This window comes from Parasteatoda tepidariorum, chromosome 1 (assembly GCF_982258835.1).
Source record: "Parasteatoda tepidariorum strain Cologne lab strain chromosome 1, Ptep-v5.0, whole genome shotgun sequence".
NCBI classification, from domain to species: Eukaryota; Metazoa; Arthropoda; class Arachnida; order Araneae; family Theridiidae; genus Parasteatoda; species Parasteatoda tepidariorum.
The window spans coordinates 119,462,360-119,487,555 of record NC_141755.1 but is presented as its reverse complement, the minus strand read 5'-3'; the positions used below and the strand labels follow the sequence as shown (position 1 = coordinate 119,487,555).

Here is a 25,196-nt window from a genome sequence, read left to right as displayed (position 1 = left end):
AGCTTGCAGAAAATTTTCAGCAATCTGTCGAAAATTTATTGTAAGCACAGAGAAGTAAAGAGTGTTCCAAATATATTTAAAAAAATAAATTCATGCTTCTTTTGCATCGCAAATATTTTTACAATAGGTACCTATTACACTTATTGTAAAAATGATTTCCCGTATCTATCTTTCTCAATGAATGGTCCCAAGAGAAACGAACGATCGAAGTATTTAAAAATTATTTCGAATATTAAGTAATTTTATAAATTTTTTAAAATTATTTTTAAAATAAAATGTTTGAAATTAGTTTTAAAAAAAAATAAAACGACTTAAATCGATCATTTTATGCTATTTTATTATTATTTCTTCTAAAATTAAAGTTCAGAACCACTCGTATTTATCTTTAAACTCATTGTTTTATACTGTATTTAACCCATTATGTTATTCAACGAAGTATTCGAAGTTCCTTACAAAATTTTATAAGCTTTATAGACATTATAACTTAAATGATGATTTGCCCTTTACGAAGTGATTCTTCAATTTTCAAAAAAAGAATTGTCTTCTATTTTTAAACATTCAACATTTATATGCAGCAAAGTAAGATATTCTTAAGTCTACTTGGATTTTAAAATTAATAACATTTTTGAAACCAGGTCATGAAGTAGGAAAACCAGACATGTATTTTGCGCCAAAAATTCCAATTTATCTAAGCAAAATTAAAAGCAGCAATTTTGCTTTTATTCATAATATTTATCTTTTTAGCTAAATCTATTGACTATTAAGCTTTTAATTCATAAAAAGCAGCGATTTTGTCTCCGATTTAAAAGTATTGTGAAAGAGTTCATAGCATAGATAATAAGGCATGTGAATTTCAATTTCCACTTAATTCTTTAAAAGATACAATTTAAAAGAAATCTATTTAATTCTTAACAGAATTTAAACCAATCTCAGTATCAAAAGTTCCAGCTAAATCTGATTAACCGCATCCTCGGACAATGGAATTACACTATAAAATCATTACACGTGCTTTTTTTTTTTTTTTTTTTTTTTTTTTTTTGAAAGAAGACATGAAAAATTGTCGTTTGATATATTCTATTTCTGTCCATTTAAGCAAAAATATTTTAAACAATCAATACAGGTCCATTTTACTTTTCCAGTGGGAAATCAGATGCTTTTAAAGGTGTAAGATCCTTTTCGTGCCAGAACACATCGGAAATCGATCCCGAATTCTCAGCAAAAGATTACGTCGTTTTATTTGTGATGGAAAGTGGGATAAAAAGCGAAAGCAATTATGCGGAGAAATGAAAGCGAAAGAAAGTGGTAAAGAAGAGGAATTTATAATAAGTTTTGCTATTCATCTTTTAGGCGTTATTAAATCTAAAGGGATTATTTTTTAGGGATATAAATTCCTCAAAAATATTTAAAACTTGTATTATCCGGTTCTGTAATATCAGTGATCGAAATGACTTATCTATAAAACGGAATTGCGGGAAACATATAATTATCAGCACTTTATTCCAAATGCTTCAGCTTGGATTCGTTTGGTACACTTCAAATAATCCATATTCCAGATAGCTGATGCCGTGCAAACTATAGTTTAAATTTCCTGATCTGAAATTATTTTGTTTACTCTCCGTTGAAGATAAAATTAGAAATCAATACCAGTTATAAAGTGGAAAAAACAATTAAAATTGTAATTGATTATGCTGTAGATTAAAAATTTGATAATGGGTTATTGAAAAAATAAATTCTTTTTCTATAAATTACAAACGAAATCTCAGAACTTTAAAATTAGATTTTAAACCTGAAAGCAAAACAAATTTTTATCAATAATAAAAAATTAAAAAAAATTATTTTCAAGAGTTTTGAAAGTATTTATTTTTATTTATAATTCTTGTTAAAACTTTCTATTAAAAATGTGTTATTAATTGGATTTTGTTGTTTAACTATTTGAAGGCGGTGTAATTATCTTTTCAAATAGAAAAGGAAATATTTGTGGGAATTACTACGCTTCTTTTATTGGAAATTTTTTTTTTTGTAAATTTCATTTGGAAAAACAATGTTAAAGCTGTATTCATAGTGGTTTTGATCGTTTTTCTTCTGAAAACAATGGATGGTATGAGCAAAATGCTTAAGTATCAGACAATGTTTCTTTAATTCAAAAGAAAATCTTGTAAATTGAAAGAAAAAATATATAATTGGGGAAAAAATCTAGCTTGGTAGACTAAACCTTAGACGAAAATAAAGTACAATATTTAAACTCTCTCTTTTTCTGTCAGTTTTTTACTTTTGATAGCTTAAATAATCTTTTAACGGCTTAAACTTTTAATAACTTTCAAATTTATTGAAAATAATCCGTAAAAGTAGGTGTACTAAAAGACAATTTCTTGATTATTTTTTCAAAAATGTTTTACCGGAAAGGCTAATATTATTTTAATTATTACTTTCTAACAGTTAAATTTTTGAAATGAATCTAGTTCATTCGCCTTCTAACCTGCAATTACTTACCGCAATTCGTAGTTTAATAAAATATGAAAGTGAGTTCGAATCACGGGGTTGACGGGCTGAATCGTCGTTGTATTAGAAACAATAATTTAATCTTTTCTTTCAATGGAATACATGCAAGTGACGTAGTGTAGGTATCCCGGTCCTGATTGGTTGTTGAAAGGTAACATTCGTTTACGTTAGCAACTGCTCTTTCCATTCTATTTCGAGTAAGTCAAGCCCGTCAAATGTCAATTCTTTCAAGACGCAATCCATATTCTTACACAAAGATTTCAATTATTTTTAGTTCTTAACGCGAAGACAGGCATGAAGCCATGCAGAACAAAAACAAGCTAATTATGAATGGATGTTGCCAGGTACAAACAAAACAAAAATATGTCGTGGTTTCAATTCAAATACATAGACTAGACGAGAAAGTTTACATTTCTATAAATTCGATATGGGCTAAAGAGCTGTTTTTAATTAATTTTACTTTCATTAACATTCTAATCTATGTGGCGAAACTTAGCTCATTTTTAACAAGCTATTTTGCTTACAAACGATCAGCCGGCATCATAGGTCACATGTGTGGATATTGTGATCTTCTTCTTCTTGAAGTACCCAACTGAAAGTTTATTAATATTCATTTAAATGTTTAAATTTATTTAGTTAGTTTTTTAATGGGTTCATACATCACAAATTAACGCATCACATACTTCGCAAACAAAAAAATCACGATTATGAGGAACTAGAATTAATCTTTTTATTTATCCAAAATGAAAAATTGCTAAATCTTATTTGCAATCGAAATCATACGAGGGATATAGCCGTGAACTCAGTAGAATCATTTGGCACACGAAGATCTTCTAATTCGGGAAGGAGTCATTAGCTAAGAGGAAAAGAACAATGTTCTTCTAGAAATAGAAATGATCTCTTCTTAAACAATGCCACACTTATCACTGCAAAGAACAAGTTACGGCACACATTAAAACTGACAAAAATCTCCTTTGAGTATTAATACTTTCGTGTTTGTATTAATAGTTTGACGTTCTAAAACAGTGGTTACCATCTGGCTGCCCGCGGGCCACATTCGGCCCGCGAAGCCTCCTTTTTTTGTGGCCCGCGAACTAATATTAGTTGTCATTTTTATGCGGACAATTTTTGTAAAAATTCTATATGGGTTTAAAATACTTTTCTTTCTTTAATAAAAAACGTAATTTCTTCGTTTCTGTAAAATTCAACATACCAACGGTGTAAAAAAATTTATTTCTCAGGTAAAAATCCTCAGTCTCAGTAAATCAAATCTCAAACTTCTCAGGTAAATTCTTATTTAAATTTGCGATTCAATACTTTTGTTTTGTACAACTTGATAAAAGTCTGACAGTAATATTTAATGTTCCTTCAAACATAAAAGAGTCCTATATAAAATTTTGATAAATTTGCGGCCCGCCGGCCTCATGTAAGTTGGAAACCCCTGTTCTGAAACAAAGTGCGGTGAATTACAGTCTTCGTTGCATCTAATTTCTTGCCATTAACATTAGATTTTATTTATTGAAATTCACCCTTAGATTTTATTTATTAACTGATTCGCCTATTATTCTATTTATTAAAATTCATCCTAAGATTATACTTATGAAGATTCACCTACATTCTCTTTATTGAGATTCACCCAAGATTTTAAATTTCGAGATTCACCTAAACTTATATTTCTTGGGATTCAACTAAGATTTTAGAGATGGAACAAGATCTTCCAGATAAAACTGTTTGAGATTCACAGCATATGTGTGAAAATCATCCGACGAATCACAGTATCTCTAAAGGAAAGGGTTAACCTTACCTAAACGAAACACTAAGCAAAATATCTTCAGTTTATTGAAATTATCCAAATATTTTATCTTTGAGATTCACCTAAAATTTCACTCATTAAATTTTATTCAATTGAGATTCACCTTAATTTATGGATTACGCATGATTATGAACTAAACCAAAGAGAACCGTAGTGCCTAATTTATCAGTGAATTATGATAATACAAATAAAACAGCAAGTAAAGACAAGCAAATTTATCAAAACAACTCAAAATTTTATATTAAAAAAATGTAATTGCTTCACAAAATAATTTAAAGAACACTGAGCAGTTTGCATATCCTTAAAGAAAAAGAACAAGTTTAGTTGTAACCTTTCTTCCACTTGTTGAAATTGGGTATAATATAGCCTACGTCACAGGTTGTGTTGTTCCTACTAAATTTAACCCATGAACGGCATTTTCTGCGAGCCTAACTTCAAACCACAAATAAACAAACGAAGTGTTCGATCGTTTAAATAGCTGCTCGCCAGATTTTATTGCATTATAAAGAAAAGTTATTGAAACTAAATACAACTAAATAAAACACAACAACTAAAACAAATAACAACAACTACTAATAACAATAACTAAATAAACATCAACTAAATTCCATTCGTTTAGCATTGCGTCATATGTTGTTCCTACTAAATCGAAGTAGTTGTGTTTTTTTCATATTATACCCAATTGTAATAATTTATAAACGAGGAATGTTAGGGAAAATGTCACAACCTCGAGCTATATTTTTACATCGCGATGAGTTAGGAGAAGCGTAACATGAGGAAAGATCCGACTCATTAGTTAAAGCTAGAAATATTTCTACAAGTATTAAATTATAAATATTTCTAACAGTATAACGGTTCAATTAATTTTCAATTTGGCAAGTGATTTAATGTAATTCCGAATGAAAAAGATTAAAGTTAGGTTGCGTGGCAACAGTGGCATAAACTGATTGTAAAAATCAATTTCGTTTGAACTTGCCTAAAATATGCGTAAATTGCCCAAATAGGTGGATCTCAATTAATACTTTTCCTTCCGTTCGAATCTGCTTTGCTTTGTTGATAATTTGTTTAGTGGTATTCTTGTCAGATGCTCTAATATTTCATAGATATATTTTATTCATTAATTTTCAATTTCATAACAAATAGCTCTAATATAACAATTTAGTAAGTCATTTTCAGCTGAATTTAAAACTTTACAGGCGTTTTGATTTTTCATTAATAATTTTTAAAAAATGTAATTTCAAACTTATTCAATACATATTTTAAAGTCTATATTGTGTTATAACTTTTCTTTTGTTAAAGAAAATGGAACAAGCTTTATGATAAAGAAAACAGGAAAGATGTAAAATTTTATTATTCCAACACAGTTATTTTTTCGACAATACACTCAATGTTACCCAAAAATGCTTAACTTTTTTTCTCAAAATTGTTTACAAATGTATTAGAAAAGTTTTAGAGCTTTGAGTGTTAGTTTCTTAATTTTTTTTTTAAAAAGAAGACGATTGTTAGAAGAATAGAAACTATATTAAGACTTTATCCAATGTCTAAATATATAATTTTGTTTATATATATATTTCAAAATTAACTTACATATATTTCAAAATTAATTTCATCTTTCATTCATTTTATATATATATTTCAAAATTTATTTTACACATTTGTTCCTATATCTATAAGGTTACAAAAAACTGTTTTGAACCCCAAAACAATTTCGTTCGCAACTTCTGACAAAATCTCTTGAAAATTGAAATTTTAAGCACTACTTTTGAGGAAAGTTCTAGAAAATTGAAATTTAGGGCACAATTTTTAATCAAAACTCTTGGAAATTTTGTGTGCAACTTCTGGATTTGTGTGCAAATTTTTCAGAGACAAATTTATACCATACCAATGATTTTTAAACTATGCAGATTTCAAAAATTAATTCTTTCATATTCATACTTTTAGAAAAAAAATTTTCAAAGTATTTTTTAATATTTGGTATATAAATTAATATTCCAGACTCCTTTATCTTAAACAGTCTAGCATGTCCAGGGCCAGATTAAGCGTATGCGGGGCCCTAGGCCATTCAAATTTTTGGGACCCTTAGATTAAAATTTTTTTCTCGTATATTTTTTGTTTATTCAAATATAAAAGTATTTATATATCTTTTCATTTAAGAAAGCAAATTTAAAATAATTGTTAAATTAGAACTAAAAAACTTATAGTATTTTATTAATATATATTTGAAATTGATTTTTTTTAAAAAAATCATTGTTTTTCTTAATTTTTTAAAATTTATTTTCAAACGTTTTTTTTTAAGGGAGCGCCTAATCATTGGGGGCCATGTCTGACCTAATGGGTTAATCCGACCCTGAACATATCTTACAAAAATGTAAGTCTTCATCGTGCAAAAATCTTCATCTTGCGTGTAAAAGCATTTTTTTGAATTTTTTGAACACCTATGAAATCAATAATAAATTAATATTCCAGACTCCTTTTTTTCCAAAGATTAAATTAACAAAACTTCTCATTGCTCAAAACCGAACACACTATGTTTCTTCCTATGTCATAAAATAAATGTTTTTTTTTTCTTTCTTAATTTTATTCGCTCTCTGCCGAACCTTGGTTGGAAAGGATAAGCCATAAAACTACCATAAAACCTCAAACAAGAGTACCTCTCAATAAAAGACAATTTCTTATAGTTATGTACGCAATCTATTTTCTTCGGTAATCCTCCTAATCTCAGTAAGTAGAACTGCAAATACCCTTTTCTTGACTTAATCTTTATTACTTCGTTACCTAATTTCCTCAGCCAAGTAGAATATTTAACTTAATTACAAACTATAGCGGTAGAACTAAATAAGCTTTCAAATTCTGCACGTTTTAGAAGATATTGCTTTAGAATAATTTTAGCTTTCAAATTTTAGAAGCTATTGCTCTAGAATAAATTTAGTTTTCAAATTTTAGAAGCTCTTGCTTTAGTGTAATATTAGTTTTCAAATTTAAGAAGCTATTGCTTTAGAAAATATTTTGCTTTAAAATTTTAGAAACTATTGCTTTAGAATGAATTTAGCTTTTTCAAATTTTAAAAGGTACTGCTTTAGAATAAAATTAATTTTCAAATTTTAGAAGCTATTGCTTTGGAATAATGTTAGCTTTCAATCCATCTCTGTAAAATAATTCATGTTTTTTTGCAAACTATTGCTGCGAAATAAAACTATATTTTTAATTTCAAACAACTTGCAAAATTTTGCCGCAGAATAAGATTAACTTTCAGATTTTTACAAACTGGTATTATAAAATGAAATAAACTTTCAAATTTTATACAACTTAGAAATTATTGCTTTAGGGGAAAAAATTAACTTTCAATTTTTTATCACTTTTACAGATTTTTCAGTACAACAAAACCATTTTTCACATTTTTTTACAACATCCGAAAGACACATATAGACATTTTATATCCAATAATTTTTTAAAAATTTATATGCTAATATTAAGAGATTTTTTAGTCTTTAATCCTTTGCTTTAGAAGGCCACATTTTTTTAATATTGTTGTGTTGTGCTAAAATACTTTAAATATTGAGATTGATATATAAAAAGAAATTCATTTAACGACTCATTTTTTGGTGGGTATTTTCGAAATTTAACCTACTTGAAAAATCGGTCATAAACTCTAACTTATATAATTAAATAATTATGTTCTTAAATTTATAAATACTATGTTGATGAATGTCAATAAATTTGATTAGAAAAAGGAACGCATAATACACAAGAGAAAATATAGTTTGTCAGTCTTGACTTTACTGGGACCCACATTTATGTGAACCTATTCATTGGAAGTTATGGTTGCTCGACTGTAGAAAACTTAATGAATTCGAGGATAATTATATTTCCCCCAGTTAAAAACCACTTTTTAGATTAAACAACAACTTATGGGCTTCAATTCACTCATGCTTGAAATAAGAAACTCTGCGTCCACATTTTCTCACTCAATGATTTGCAATGTAAATAACGAAGAAATTGGCGATTAATAGTTAGTCTACGGTAAGAACGCCCCCCGCCTCAAAGTCTGAGGCCGTCTGCTGCTATGGAAACAAGAATAGCACATTTCAGGGAGGGTAGCTTCTCTTCTATCTTGGGCTAGCACAATAGATTGCAAAAAAATCCCCTTTCTCTCATCGACCCGAACCAAAACCTATCCTAAACAATGACTCCACATCCTTACTTGAAATAGTTATATCTCGTTACCATCGCCACGGGTCCAGGCGAATGGCTAGGGGAGTTCTTACTTTAGACAAACTATACGATAGTCAGTTTTTATCTTTTCCAGTCAACACTTTACAGTTTCTCTAAAACAATATGTAACTCAAAAACGCCATTCATTCTAAAATATTAAAATTTGAAAATGATTCCAAAAAATAAGTTATTCAAAGCATCGTTTGTTCTTAAAAACGGAGTTATAATAGCATTTTTAAAAAAAAAATAGAATTACATTTTAAAATTAATGAAATGAAACATATCAATTAAAGGAATTGCTAAAATGAAACCCATCAATAAAATTAAATGAATTAATCAATTAATATAATGAAATGAATCCCGTCTGTTCTTTAGGTAATAAAATATACGCTTATTTGTGCAAAATTTCAATAGCAGTGATTTAGAAATAAAGAAAAAAAAAAGCTCCAGCATGCGATATATTTTTTTATATTCAAGAACAATTAAAACGGGGTGTTATAAGAAAACTAATTTGATTCTCACTTTATTCGATTTTCAAAAACACGAAAGCTTTCACGGGAAAAGAAAATAAATAAAAACAGGAAACATAATTCATTTTCATTTGAGTATTGGACATTTCACAAGTCTTTTTTATTAACACAATTAGCACTAATGAGCTTGATAAGGGTTATTTTATCATTGATTAAAATAATGATATTCTCTATTATTATTATCATAAAAAAAGACCAATACTATTCAAATGTTGAGCTTTTCCACAGAGTAGTGACATTAAAAGGTTGAGCATTTCAATTTTATTTAATGAAACATAGTAACTGTGCACTTCCGATTTTCACAAACTAACCTAGCACAAAGGGATATAATTTAGAGATGCGTATCTTCTTTAGTTAAGAATAAAATAGCAATAATCTGAGAAATAATTTCAGGAAAACCTTCCATTCTAAAAGAAATATCTGAGACGATTTCACTTAATCATTAAATAATTTAAAATGGAATAAACTTTTGCTTTACCTTACAATTCGAAATTTTTTTAATTAATATGAAATGGACTAATAAAACAATTTTTAAAATTTATTTGACATGAAGTACCTTAGTATCGATGCATTTTGTAACAATGTGTGAAAGAATTTCTCGATTCGTTTCAAAACTTTCTACAATCTATGTGAAATGAACGAGTTCAAACTGTCAACCGCTCACGTGACCAAATCATAGGGATCAGAATACGATAATTCCCCGACCGATTTTTCGTCAAAAAATTTTTTTTGTTTATTTAGAGTAAAATTTGAGTTGGTTTCCGTAACTTAATTCCACTCTAAATATTGGATTGTTAGGAAAGTAATTTCACGTTTTTCTTATGAAAATGAAAGATTATTTTTGATAGTGAATACTAGGAGAAAAAGATCCCTGTTCGCTACCGCTCACCAACTCCGATGATTGCATAGCAATAATTTTTGCTTCTCGGCAAAAAAAGTTTTTTTTTTTTTTTTTTTTTTTTTTTTTTTTTTTTTTTACAAAAGGTGAAATTATTCTCTTAACATGTATATACTAAAACTTACTATACTTGCACTAAAACTACTTAAATAATGTGTGCCAAATTTTACTTAATACAGTGCACTCCCGATTATCCGGGTTAATCACCGGGACAGGTCACACGGACAATCGAAAAACACGGATAATCCGAAAACTCCTTTTATTAAAGAAAAATTCAATATGAGTACAAAAAATATAAAAATTACTGACATTTGCATGCATAACATCAAACTAGGAATTTTCCTTATTAAAAATGAGTAATGCGTCTTCGCCATATATCGATACACATATTTCACGAACAGCAGTAATGTCACTGTAATCAAATCCTCCCATATAATCTAATAAAGTTTCCACGGAGCAGCAGAATGAGAAATTGTATTTGCCTCATTTACTACATCTTCTACATCAGTTGCTATCATCACTATTTGATTTAACAACATAACGATGTCTTCATCAGTCAAATACTGGAAGTCAGGCTCACATGCATCACTTTGAAACCAATCTTCTAAATTTTCTTCATCAAAAATTTCGAAACCTTCGATTTCTTTTGCTTGTTCGAGAATACTTTTATCATATTTTTCTTGAACATCTGAAGAGGATTGTTCATCAAGCGGTATGATCTTTCTCCAAGATCGTGATAACGTAGACGATTTTACCTTTGACCATGCTGCTGATATTCCATATACTGCAATCCAATAACGAATATTGCTTCCAAAAATTTGGTAGTGCTATAACTTCATGAATTAAATATTTTTAATCTTGAAAATGTTTCTCTTTATATTTTTTGTGTGACTCCGGAATGAGCACGGATAATCCGCGCACGGATAATCGAGAGTGTACTGTACTTGCATTGATTAATGCTTTTATTTTTTCTTCAGAAACCTAAACAGGTGTAGTGCATATTCATGTTTTTTAATCGAAATTTTGTAAACCAGTTTTGACACTGGTGTATTGTCAATACATCTTCTCAATACACATCGGCTCATTTAATTTTTTCTTTGCTTAAACAGCATTTTTAACTTTTTGATAGTAAAAAAGTAAAACATGCCGATAAATGAATTATATATATAAAACTATAATATATAAAATTATATATTAATGATATTCGAAAGGCGACCCACCCAAAACTACAGAATGGAATCAAATCAAACTCCTTCCAATATCAACTTTCAAAATTTACTTATATTGATTATACGGCTTAAGTGTAAAGTTGGTGGTGAAAAAATATAATTTAGTCCTCAGTTCGAAAAAAAAAAAAAAAAAAACGAAATTACTTTCCGAAGAGCCCAGTAATTACCATATTTGAGGTCACCCCACTAAACTATTAAGACTAGCAATCGTTAGAACAAAAGTTGTTCAGGTTGATATGCTTTTTTTTTTTAATTATTATTTTGCAAACGGTACAATTATCTTTCGGCTAAAAATAAAACTAATGTTTACAGTTGTTTTCTCCTTGAAACGAGAAAAATTTCCCTTAAATGTGTTTAGTTTTTAAATGTGTAAGATATTCATACCCAATATAGAAGCAAATGTAATACAAATGCTCGTATTCAATTCAACATGGACACTCCGAAAAATTAATTTTATCAGAAGAAAATGAATGGAATTTAACTTATTTTTAAGATTTATTTCCATTTATTCATTCACTCAGGTGCCAAAATATATTGAAAATATTTCGCATATTCTATTCTATACATTGGTCATTTAACGATATTTCCAGAAAGAAATCTTTTTCGAGTTTTAATACCAATTATTCGTTAACGAATTCAGGGAAAGAAATGATTTGTATATGAAACTAAATTATTTGTCTTAATATTTTACTCACATACCTACGAAATAAAACCTAATAAAATTTTTCAAAGCTGGTAATGACATGCATTTTTTTTTCAGACAAAATATTTTTGGAGTTCTTTATTTAAGTAATTAATTTGTCTTACTACAGTAAAAAAATACAATAATTAACAGCATTATTCAATTCTTTTAAAATCAAATTGGACTTCTTATTATCAATTTTTTATAATTTATGGTCATGAAATGCAGCACGAACACCGCAGTCTTTTTCTCCTTTTTATGGGTAAAATCTTCCAAACTATAATTTATAAAATTTGCACCTATTCTCAGTTATTTAGATCTAACAATTATTGTTAAATTTTTGAATATGAATGAAAAAGAAATTTTTCTTAAAACAAATTTATTCGGATTTTATATTTTAGCACAAATATAGTTCCGACCAATTAACAGACATTTCATAACATTTAACATTTCATAATTAGCAACTATTGTGCTGTTTTTTATTATATAATTGAGAAACGCCAAAATATTTTTGTTTGTAATTAGAGCTTTACTATATCTCATTTTATCACGACTATTCTATTTTATCAGCATTTTATTTTTTAATCACCTATGCAGTTTAAAAAAAAAAAAGAACTAACCTTAAATGACATAACTGTTTGTTATTTTATCTTTATCCTTTTTAAATTCTTATCCCGGAACTATTTTAAATCATTAATACGAGAATAACTCTCATTATAAGCATTCATTTTTTAGTTACAGTTTAGAATTAGCCCTGAATGACATTCGTTATTATCTTTATTTTATATAAACATTCAGATTACGTATTGGAAATTAAGATAACTTTTATCGAACAATGCAGAGAATCGTCGACCACATTAAGAGATGACGTTATTTTAATTGTAAAAAAGTTATCGATTTTAATTAAAGGCATGAAAGAAACATATATTCTCACTACAAGTAGTGAAACTTATACTGTAATCGCTACTCTAAGTGACGGAATTAAGGTGTGTGATTGGGAGTTGCATTGACTAATTGAAGATTGAGATGAAAACAGGACAATGAAAATGACAGTTGAAGAGGAAAACTGGATCATAATTATAATAAAACTTTTAATTATTAGTATTTGTAGAGCTCGAGATACAAAAATTATATTTTATCCATAAAAAGACTTAATACGACTCTAAGTTAAATAATAAATTTTGTATAATAATAAGGAGTGGCAAAGGAAGATAAATCCCCCATGACCAGCCTAATCGAAAGCCAAATTAAAAAGCGATTGAATTGTTCCCAACGGACAGTTGGGAGCATAGGAAGAGATCCAAGATTGGCAATTTATAGAAAGATAACCAAAAACAAAGGCAATTCATATTAATTTGAAAATAATTTGGTGAAAGAAAATCGCCTAAGAGACTGTGAGAATTAGCATAACCATGTAACTGAAACATTTTTGTGGTAAGAAATAAAGAGTTAAAAATTTATAAATAGATTTTTGTTTTCAATTGAGTCGTGACAGTGAATGAATGAGTCTTACATTTGCATTGAAATAAAAAGTTAGCTGTTACATTGATTCTTAAGAAAAGGATAAAATATTTTATAATTGCTTTTTATAAATTATAATAAAAATTAAATAATTGGTTTAGTTTAATTAGAATTCGGTTAAGAATTATTAAAAAAAATAAGTTTAAGAAATTTTAAAAGCTGAGAAATATGTAATGTTTATTGTGGCATCACAGCTACTGTTTTTCGTAGTTAGTAGTGCAGTGTGCTACTTTTTTTTAAATTTTATTTATTTTTTATTTCTTGTTCATGTAAACATGAGTGAATAATTCTTAATTACTCCCTTATATTTAATGGAAGCCAATTTTAACTCAAAACCATAGGTATAAATTTATTTCTCCAGCAAAATTTGTGTCCGTAAAGCAGTGAAATAATCACTACAATTCCAAAGTAGTTTGTAGTCACAACATTTTTGAAGAAAAAAAATAGTTGTTCTAGTTAATTACATTTGTAACAAAATAGTTGTACTAAACTGCAAAAATAATGTATTTTTTCCGACATCTGCCTACATATGCGAGATACGAGAAATCAAGCTTGAATTTCATCACATATTTAGCGACTCGTGCAGTTTACAGTTAAAACTAGCCATGTGTCATTATATGAAGCATTTATTTTATCACAATTTTCTTTTTAGTCGCCGAGATAAAATGAGAGAATTTATCAGTAAGTAGCATTAAAAATGTTCATCATTTGATTCCTAAACTGCAGTTCAATAGAAGGGAATGAACTGTGTCACTAAGACAAAGATAGTTGCAAAATAAAAAAATAAAATGGGTGAAAAGAAAATACACAGCTGCTAAAACCTTCGCAAGATGTGACAAAAATAGAAAGACAAAAAATCTTACGTACTATAATCTTACGTAATCCTGATCGAGCAAAAACAAAAGTTTTCTATAATTGAAAAACACTAATAAACTAAATTTAGATTTCAGTTTTTTAGATTAGTATTTCAGTCAAAAAATTTTATAAAAATTTTTATGCACCACCTTCATTTTCCAAAAAGCCTTACAAACTTGAAATTTCTTAAAAAACAACAAAATTTTGAAAATTCAGAAAATTTCCAAAAGTTTAAGGTTTAAAATAAACTACCTCACAAAAGTTACATTCAATGAAGTATTGCTAGTAAAATTTTTTCAGAATTTTTCCGCTTTATTTTCCTTACCTAAAAAACAGCAGTAAAATGTACAAAATTTACGAAAAAAAATTTTTAAATTTTGTGAGATTTTAAAAAATTATTAGATGAAAATAAACCATCTCGCAAACGTTGAGTACAAACGTGTGACATATTTTTCGTGAATAGTTTCGAAATTTTTATACTTCATTTTTCTTTTTTCCTCAGTATCAAACAATGAAGTTTTTATTTATTTTTAACTACTACTGTAAAAGTAAAAGAAAAGAAGACAAGAAAAACCAATGAGTTTGTCATAGGATTGCAGAAGCAGCCTTAATGATTGATTGACAATCAATATTAATCCACATCGGAGAATATACTTTCATATAAAAGATGTTAATTCTATTAAGTGGGTCGATGGACCTCAGCTATTTATGTAAACACAAAAAACTCGGAGCCGTAGCGAATCATCTTGCATTCGAAAGTTTTCCAGGGCTTAATGGTTGGGTGGACACTTACCGGAAGAGAGCGTCTGGTTTATATTCCATAAATATTTGTGTGATCTGACCTGAGATGGCATATTCTCTCATTTCTGGCTAATGTACTTTTATCGGTTGAAAACTAAGAAATTTAAGGTTTTCGCAGTTGACCAAATTCTTGCTGTATTTACAAACAAGAAACTGTTCAACCGTGAACACTGTAACGTATTTCTCAACAAACATACAGACAAACGTGGTAATAAACAAAAACAATTTATTTAAACATAAAAAAAATTTAAAAAAACACAAATTTTCATTCATGACTCTATAGCAGAGAGGAGAGGATCTCCTACAACTTACCATCTTAAAAATCACTGACTGACTGACTATCACGCATGCGCAGTTCGTTTCTGTTCAGTTGTGGTTAGGGAGATATTACAACACCTTCAGGTTGTTAATTTTCAACCGATAGAAAGAAATTTACCAGAGATGGAAGAATACGAGATTTACGATTTCAGATATTTATTAAAAATAAATCGGGAGCTTTCTTTCATTAAGTATCAGCTAAATCTGGCATCATTAAGCTTCGAGAAACCTTCGAACGCAAGAGTTTTTTGAGTTTACATAAATAGCTGAGATCCATGGACCCATTTAATAGAATTAGCATCTTTTATTATGAAAGTATATTCTCCGATGTGGATTTATATCGAACGTGAATCAATCATATTAAGGTTGCTTCTGCGATCCCAAGGCAAACTCATTGGTTTTTTCATGTTTTCTTTTCTTTTACACTTACAGAATTATTTAAAAAGAAAAAGGGGAAAAAAATACTTCCGTGTTTTGGTACTAAGGAAAAAAGAAAATGAAGCAGAATAATTTCGATCATGGGGAATATTTCAGTAACTATACAACGTTTCAGAGAGAGAGTTTATTTTCATCTGATAATTTTTTTCAAAAATCTTTTAATTTTATTATTTTTTTTCGTAAATTTTTAAAATTTACTGTGCTACAGGAAATGAAAATATTGAAGAAAAATTATGAAAAATTTCATTAACAATGCTTCATTAAATATACAACTTTTTAAAAGTAAATTGTTTTTAACCATAAACTTTTGAAAGTTTCTGAAAAAGTAAATGCTTTTGTGGAGATGGGGAATAAAAATTATTAAAAAATTCAGTGCTTATGCTAGACTTTTTGGGAGTTTCAGTTAGTAAAAACCTAATTATTTTTTTTTTTTTTACTTCACTCTATTACATACATCTGAAGTTGTGCACGTGATGTTTAAGAACTGTCTTTCTACAAAATATATGTCAGGACCAGGATAGCCTGGTTGGTAGGGCACTGGGCCCATGTCTAAAAAGCCTTGGGTTCGATCCCCGCCTGCCGAAGACTCCCCGTGTCGTAAATGGTGACTGATGCGCGTTAAATCTTTCGGGGTCACAAAGTCCTCCCAGTTCCCATAACAAACCAACACCCCTGGGGATACTGATCCAGGAGTTTCCTTCTTTTCTGGATTCGGTTCAAAATTACAAGGCTACGGAGTTGAACATTGGTAGTCGTAAACACAGAACTGGGTCGGCTGTTCAACGACGATTAAGAAAAAAATTTTAAAAATTGTAAATCAGATTTAGAAAAATATATGATTATTTCCAACTTCTTTGACAATTTTTTTTAGTGCAACATCAAACTTCGGAAAAAGATAGTTCCATTAAATCCAATGTGATAAACAATTCTTATCGAAAGGGATTCATAGCCTTATTTTCCAACTACTCAATAAAACGTACTTCAGTGGTGAGTTTCGTCAGAAGGGTGAAATGTACAGAATACTTGTCAAGAGTCATTTTGAAGCAACACATCACTTCTCATTCAATCAAAGAGAACTACAGTGGAGAAAAATTTTCGACTTTAAGATGCTCTTTAAGTAGTCCCATTATTTAAAAAGATTGATTCATATTTTCTGCTTTAAATTCCATGGTGTGTAAAAATCATTTTTATGTACTTGCAAAATAGTTTTCAAAACGGTATCTCTGGAAGAAACTCATTAGGAAATACGCTAATTATTTATTTATAAGGTCTGTCTCTAATTAATAGTTTTATGCTTTTAAGGATTATTTAAAACTTAAGTCAAATAATTTAAGATTTTTTTACATCTCTCATAAACAAAAACGTAAAATTATATAATGCTAGATTCACCCAACTTTAATCGTGCAATTCTAAGAAACTTTAAAGTTTTGATCGAGTTTCATATAGTGATTACCTAGTAGAGTTAGTCAACAATTGGCGGTCGATTTCACTAATTTTGAAGTAAAATTATGCCAGTTCTTTACAATGCGAATGTTTAACTCATACCTAGGACATAAATTTATTTTCTTTCATTTTAAATGAGCAAAATTTTGAAATTTTAATTGAGATGCTTTATTTTTAATTTAATGGAGTTTATTATATATCAATTATTATGCTCACTTATGTTATTAAATATCATTTATCATATTCGATGGAGTTTTACTCACTATTGATAGACAAAAAAAACGTGGCTTTTTAAAAAGTAAAGGATAAAAGTGCTATTTTTTTTCTCTTTCATGAAAAAAATAGAGATCTTGATGAAGTATGAATAAAATGTAAAAATACAAACTAGTTAAATGAGATTTTAAGTACACGAAGATATAAAATAATAAAAGATTTTAAATAAGAAAAAGAAGTGTTTTTTTCCCCAATATTTACTGTACTTTTTATCCTCAGCTAGTAACAAAAGTACAAATAAAAGTTTGCACTTCCATCACTTGTAGCAAAAATACTCATACAGTTACAAATTAAGAATGCAAAAAGAACACGCTTTTGAAATGATTAAAATTGTTATAACTCTTTCCCGTATGCTACTGTTCCAAAACATTAAGGTATTCTTCAACTGATAGAAAATAGTTGTAATGGTAACATCGCAATAGACTTTTCAAATAGGAGAGTGCTTCAATTACTTTCAACTTTGAAATTATAATTAGCCATTAAACAACAAATATTTTTAATAAACGTCTATCTTTAAAGAATTGAAATAAATGAAATTTCAGTTTTAATAGCTACTCAAAACTCGGAATTCCGATCAAATCTTTTAATCGAATTCAGCTGGTCTAGTTCGAGGCGATCAATGTCTCTAACATGATCTTGCAGATAAAATTTTTTTAAATGTTCACTTCAATGGCAAATGTTTTTGATGAAAATTCATCATTTCAGTGCCAGCAAAAAAAAATTAATGCTTCTATTGGTTTTGACCTTGTCAAAAGTGTAACATTTGTTTCAAATCATGTTTATTGTGAATTTTTTAAAAATATAAAATTGCATTGTTGTATTTAATGAAAAATGGTGGTTTCATTAATTTCTCTATAAGTTTTTATTGCTAATTTACTTGGTACATATGGTATAGATAGGCTTCCAGCACTGAAAGTTCGTATTTTTAACTAATCTCTTAAATTTAGGTATACAAGGTCGCTTCGGTTTATTTATACGAGGTATTTATTTTATTTATTTATTTTTTAATTATGGTGTGCCAAAACTTTAGTTCCTTGCATAACTATCCGTAGTGTAATACAGAATAAAATGAATGTTTTTATTTCCATTGATCTCGTCAGAATTTCTTTTTCTAAATATTTTCTAATATGTAATAATAAATTTGTCAGGATTTCCCCGGATGCCCCTTATTGGCGCAGGGTGGGGTTAAATTAAATTATTTTTCCAAATACTGTATATACCGTAAACCGGGGCGAGTCTACCCATTTTTTCAGTTTGTCAACTTTCAAGTGGTCAAACTTTTGTAAATATTAAAGAAAAAAGGCTTTTAATAGGTGTTTCGGAATCGCTATTTATCCCTCTTTAAAGCTGTGAAATCGATTTTAGAAAACATTAACAGTTACGCTGTTACTGTATATTTTTTATAGAACTGCTGACAAATCTCTCGTATGGGGCGAGTCTACCCATTCAACTAAAATGAATGTTAACATTGTAAATAATCAAATTTTACTATTAAATTGCTATTTTTGTTACTATATAGGATATTTATGAAGTAAAATTCATAACTTTATAATATATTCCATTTTTTTATTCATGAAATAACACAAATTGAGTATTTGATCGATTATCTCATTTTGATCAGAGTTTTGTTTTTATAATCATTAACATTATAAAATAACATTTTTTTCTGATTATTGCTGATAAAAATGAATTAAAATTAATATAAATTTACAATTAAATAATTAATAAATAATAATAATTAAAGATTATTAACAAAATCGAAATTCAAACATTGGGAATCATGAAAAATCCTTTTCCCATTCTTTTGGGAGGTGTGATTTTTCTTACAATGTTTTCTCGTTAAAATATAATATTAAATAAAAAAAGTTAATTTTGTAATATAAGAATTGAAAAAATAGGTAAAATAAACATATTTATATATACATTTATATTTAACCTATAAATTTTCTTATTAATGATAAATTTATCAATGCAAAATTAAAATAATATACTCAAATTCATTTAAAATGACTTAATTTTAATATAAACAAAGTTTTAAATTATATTATTATGCTTTATTAAAGCTTAATACGAATGGGTAGACTCGCCCCGCAAATTCTGGCTTTTTGTTTACAACAGCAAAACTTACATTCTTTTTGTTTTTTTTCATATAAAATTAATGTAATCTTAGTCTTAGATAAGTTTATCCCTTCACCAAAGTGAAAATAGTAATAATAATAATATACTTACGGAGCACCAACTAAAAGTTTGCTGATTTTCAATACAAATCTCTCAAAAGACGTTTGAACAGGTCGGTTAAAAAGACACCAAATAAATAAAAACGGATCAAACTACTACAGCGCCATCTTCCTTAAAGCCTGAACTAAGTCCTCCGTCGGTAAAATTTTTTTTATTTGCAATTTAAAATAGTGAAAATTAAATAAAACTTAAATGGGTAGACTCGCCCCTGTATGGGTAGACTCGCCCCGGTTTACGGTAATTTGTTTTACATATGCAAAAAGATAAAATTCAGTGCCAGCGATATAAAGTTTAGATAAACATAATTAATGAAAATCATGCATAAAATCTACCCAAGTACTTTAATACGAAGTTAAGTCTCAGGTGTTAATAATATTAAAGAAAAATAAAGATAAATTACTATCCACTGTCAAAGTTATTTTTGATTTGAGTTGTAGTATAGACTTCTTTATTTTTGAATTACACTTCTTCGGTGCCCTATGGATAAAGGAATAAACAATTCATTCTTTTAAATTAAGCAAGATAATTTCTCATGCATTTCATAGCCTAATTTTAAATTACAATTTAGAATTGCATAAATGTTAGCCCCAGATTTCAAAGTTTTCTTCAAATAAACATAAACCAGAATCCCGTTCTTTCTTTATAATAATAAAAATAATCTAACTAATTTATACTCAATTTCTTGAATATTTCATAAGAATTAATGCAATTGAAATAAAATAAACCAATAATACTTTGTATTGCATTCTTGTAGTTATGAAATGTTTAAATACCTCGAAACCTTTATAAGATTAAATTCAATCATAAATCATTTTCAGTGATCATATAAACACCATTGATATGTCTAAACTATGAATCCTTTGTGATATTTATAATTTCATATTTAATACAACACAAAAATAATGAGAATTACGCTCTGTTTAACATACTAATGAAATCATTATAATATTCTAATAATTACATTATAAGGAACCTTGCAAGTATTTTTAATATAAGATTGCAATACTAATTTCATTGCATCGTAAACTAGAAATCGTTTTCTAGTGAAGAAATAAAGCAAGAAAAAAATCTGTATGAAAGGAACGTTAAATTTCTGATGTAGAATTCATGGCAATATTTCCATGAGCAATATTAATGAGAAATAAATTTTTAGAAAAAAAATTAAAATTTTTTTATTAACATTATATAGTGCGCGTTTTTATTTTTTTCTACGAAATATTTTAAAAAGACCTACAACTTGGCTCGTTTTTTTTCCACCCAGAAATATGCTGGAAAGATCAATTTTAAAGCCAATACTCACCAAATAAAAGGGTCATCATATCGGCTATCGCCAAATTGAAGAGGTAGCAGTTTGTAGCCGTCTGCATATACTGATTTCGACCGATCACAACACATGTACAAACATTGCCCACAATTCCAGAAAGGAATATAAGAGAATAAACTACTGTTAAAGGAATGAGCCAGTTCAGGGCCAATCTTTTGGGTCCAAGACTTTTCGTCACATAGTCTTCTATATCTATAGAATCCACCAAAGTTTCGTTCCACGCACTCATATTAAATGGCATTTCAATCGCCCATTGCTTAACATATTAGGACACAACTCCAATCACCCATTGCTGAACAATTTTAGATGAAGAGAATCAGGTCCCGTTTCGAAACTTGTCGTGTAAAGCACTGTAGAAAAACAATTTAGACGGTTTTTTAATCCATTTGATGTTAAGCATGGTGATGTGACCTTTTCAATCACTGTGTGGAAGGGCAGGGAAGAATTATCGAAAGGCTCGCAAGACATTTAATCGCTGAAGAGACGGATTCAATTTCAAAAAAGCACTTTAGAAAGGCAGAGAGACTATATGGATGCGGATTAGTTTGAGGATGGTAAGGCAGCTTTCAAGGAATGAATGAAAAAGGGAATGTAAAAAAGAAGGCAGCGCGGTTTCAGAAAGGCAAGAAGCTAAAGGCAATTCCTATTCAATATGGATAAATATGTTCCGATGCACAGTTCATCCTATTGCGTAGACGATTTTTATTCATTTAAGCCCTGTTTGGTCTGTGTTCAATATTCACAGAACAGCCAAATTAATTTTAATTAAAATCATATTTAATTTAAAACATATCCTAATCGATTCTTAATTTGAATTTTGATGGTAGATTCTATAACGACTTTGATGATCAAATCTTTTTTTTTAAATATAAATGATGGTTCCTATTTCAATCTTTATGAGCGTACACGCACTGCATACTTGTGAGGCACAATTATTATTCACAAAATATTTTCCTGTGTGTATCCTGTATGCATGAACACAATTGTAATCCTGTTTACACGGGATATCACAGTTGACTTTTCCAGTAGCTTCCAGTGTTTAAATGGGAATGACACCAATCTTTATTTATCCCATGGTGAATCCGCCGAGTAGTCCATAGCCGATGCCAATTTCTTCGCGAATAAATTTTGTTGCAGTTGCTTCTCTATCTAAATGTTACCTGAGGGAACATCAGAAGATTTTCCTGTGAAAGTTTTTTGTTTTTTTATTCGTGTCGCTGGCATTCGGCATGGTAGGTATCATCCGACCACCGCAGAATGAAATTCCACTTAAGTTGGGGTCGCCCAGGGTGTGGGAGGGAAGGTCGACTGCAGCGCCAAGATCGATGGAAAGAATGAATGAATGGCAGAGCTCCCATTGGCCATCATTCAGATCCTTTTCCTTCGTCGTGCCCCGAAATCTCTCTTCTTTTCCGGCACGAGTTAGATCAACGTCCCATATATATATATATATTTTATTTTTATTTTGGGACAGAAGAAATTGTATCATTCTTTTGAACTAATTTTCCTCATCCATGCCAGAGGATGCGCATCTTTTAAAACAAGATAAGAACTTTTTCTTCTCCATCATCAGTGAAGTTCCGAACACATAAGAATAATTTTTTTTCTCTCTCTCGATATTATAATAGATTGGATAAAACGGAAAATAAATGAATTGATTGAAATTCGAGTTTTACAGACCCTGGCTAAATTATTAGACGAACTATAAGATTCTAATTAAAATCTTAAAAGTAGGGTGATTGATTTCATTTTTTTTATGAATTCCTACTTCACACGCAGCAATATACGGCTTTATTGTTTTTACACGGCTGAAACCGGTTTGAACTTGTTTATGCTCGTGTATCAATTGGTTAACATAGTATTGGAATACGCTGAAAATAAATACAAATAGTAAGTGTATAAAAAATCTCCGAAATAGAATTCCATTGCATGTATGTTTAAATTTAAAAGTATTGCCTATAAACTCGTGCAAAGCATGTCATTTTTAAAAAACTACTGTTCGTCGAATAATTTGATCTAATTATTATAATATACTAATATAATATCGGAGAAAATAAATATTCTATATTTATATAATATATCGTCTGATTTATCCAATCGTCGAATTTATATTATATATATCGTCTGATTTTACCCATCGATAAACGAACGTAAACTGGCTACAGCTTAACTTCTATATGGTTCTATATTCTTCTATATGGCGAAGCATATAGAAGAACATTTTATTTCCTTTCACATCGTTTCATATTCATAATTTTCTCCGTGATTTTAAAGGATTTATTACAAGATTATTATTTATGCAAATTAAAAAAATGTTTTTAAACAGTAAACAAAAACGAAATAAAGAAGGTTTTTTTTTCAAGTTTATTTTACAATCGGCATTTCCAAAACTTGACTCTCAGTTATTTCTTGATTAACATGTAAAGCATTTTCTAAATTTATGTGAATAAGGTTTCATTGGAATCAAGTATAAACAGAGACTTTCCATTCATCGTTTCTGAAACAAAATTGCTAAAGTAAGTTTTAATACTTTTCACAATCTATACACAATTGTTGAGACAAAATGATGAAAAATTTTTTAAAAAATTATAAAAATATGTAAAAAAAATGAAAATAATAAATTTGGAAATACGAAATAAGTATAAATTTTAAATGCAAAAAAAAATTGGTACTGATTACAGAATGTTAAAATGTGAAATTTTTTTTAACTTTCAACATATATTAAAAAAAATAATTGCTTAGAAAGAATAATTATAAAATGATTGATTAGAAAAACGATTACAAAATGATTCATTGGAAAAAACGATTATGAAATGATTGTGCAGAAAAAATGATTAAAAAATGATTGCGTGGAAAAAATGATTACGTGGAAAAAATGATTACGAAATGATTACTTCGAAAAAATGATTGCTAAGAAAAAATGAATGCAAAATGATTGCTTAGAAGAAATTATCACGAAATGATTGCTTAGGAAAAATAATTACAAAATGATTGCTTGGAAAATAGCAAACCACTTTTGAGCAAAAAACACTGTTTTTTTTAATCCTTATTATAAAAATTCAAATAATTAAAACATGGGTTTTCAATAATAACCCCTTCCCTTTTCCGAAAGAACTCATTTTAAATATGTTATATAGTTTTAACCATTGAACTAAAGTTACGAAATTATCCATAGAAACGTATTTCTCTAAATAAGCATATTTTTCGAGGGTTTCAAATTGTTGACTGCCAAAGTATAGAATATAATTCGCAGCAAATCTAAAAAGCAGCATCCCAATAAGAGATGGTTGAGCCTCTTATTGAATTTTTATGTATTTCGCTCAAACTATTGAAGAAAATCAAAAAGTTTTTGCACGCATGCATGAAACTCGTTTATCTAGATATATTTTATACATTATCTCTCTCTGACTCTGTCTATATATACACCGAAGAGCCATTACATTATGACCACCCTCCATCTATAACAATGGGCTCGCCCAGGTTTTCATGGTTTCTCGCCCAGGAACAATGTTTTCATGGGGCACATTAGGACCCACAATCCTCATAGAACAATCTCTGACGTCTGTAAGCTACTTGAACATAGTTGCAGACCAGGTTCACCCATTCATGGCAACAGTTTTTCCGGCGAGGGATGGTGTTTACCAACAGGATAATGCACCATGTCATAAGGGTCGAATCGTCGAGGAACATTCCAATGACTTTCAAGTCATGTCTTGGCCCCCAAATTCACCTGACTTTAATCCAATAGAGCATTTGTGATCCTACTTGGAAAACCAAATTCGTGTTGCCACGCTACCCCCTCGCAATGTGAGGGAATTGCAGGACCAGTTGGTGAGCGCTTGGTACCAGACCTCAGACTACCTATCAGCACCTTGTGGAATCAATGCCAAGGCTGGTGCTAGCAGTTTTGGGGGCTAAAGGTGGTCCTACATGTTATTAGCAGAGTGGTCATAATGTAATGGCTCTTCGGTGTATGTATATCTATATATATATATATACATACACCGAAGAGCCACCGAACACCGGTATGTTTTGGTTCGGGTATGTTTTTTTTTAACATACACCGAAGAGCCACCGAAGAGCATTACTGTTCATATATATATATATATATATATATAAACA

General features: G+C 28.9%; 2 protein-coding genes across 3 annotated transcripts in view; one reads left to right on the top strand and one right to left on the bottom strand.

Annotated features, from left to right (window-relative positions):
• LOC107452907 (neuromedin-U receptor 2) overlaps window positions 1-25,196 on the bottom strand; it is a 95,272-nt gene that overhangs the window by 41,592 nt on the left and 28,484 nt on the right. Inside the window, exon 1 of one of the 2 annotated variants that reach the window (XM_087151467.1) lies at window positions 21,051-22,420. The exons of the other annotated variant lie outside the window; for it this stretch is intronic. Coding sequence (XP_087007593.1) covers window positions 21,051-21,315 — 265 coding nt within the window. The 5' untranslated portion in view covers window positions 21,316-22,420. Of the gene's footprint in view, window positions 1-21,050; window positions 22,421-25,196 lie in introns of those variants that run through there. 2 annotated transcript variants of the gene reach the window in all.
• The window catches only part of LOC107452908 (monocarboxylate transporter 12-B), a 41,167-nt gene continuing 22,962 nt past the window's right edge, over window positions 6,992-25,196 (top strand). The window contains exon 1 of the mRNA XM_087151476.1: window positions 6,992-7,033. The gene's annotated coding sequence lies outside the window, so the exon portion shown is untranslated. The remainder of the gene's footprint in view (window positions 7,034-25,196) is intronic.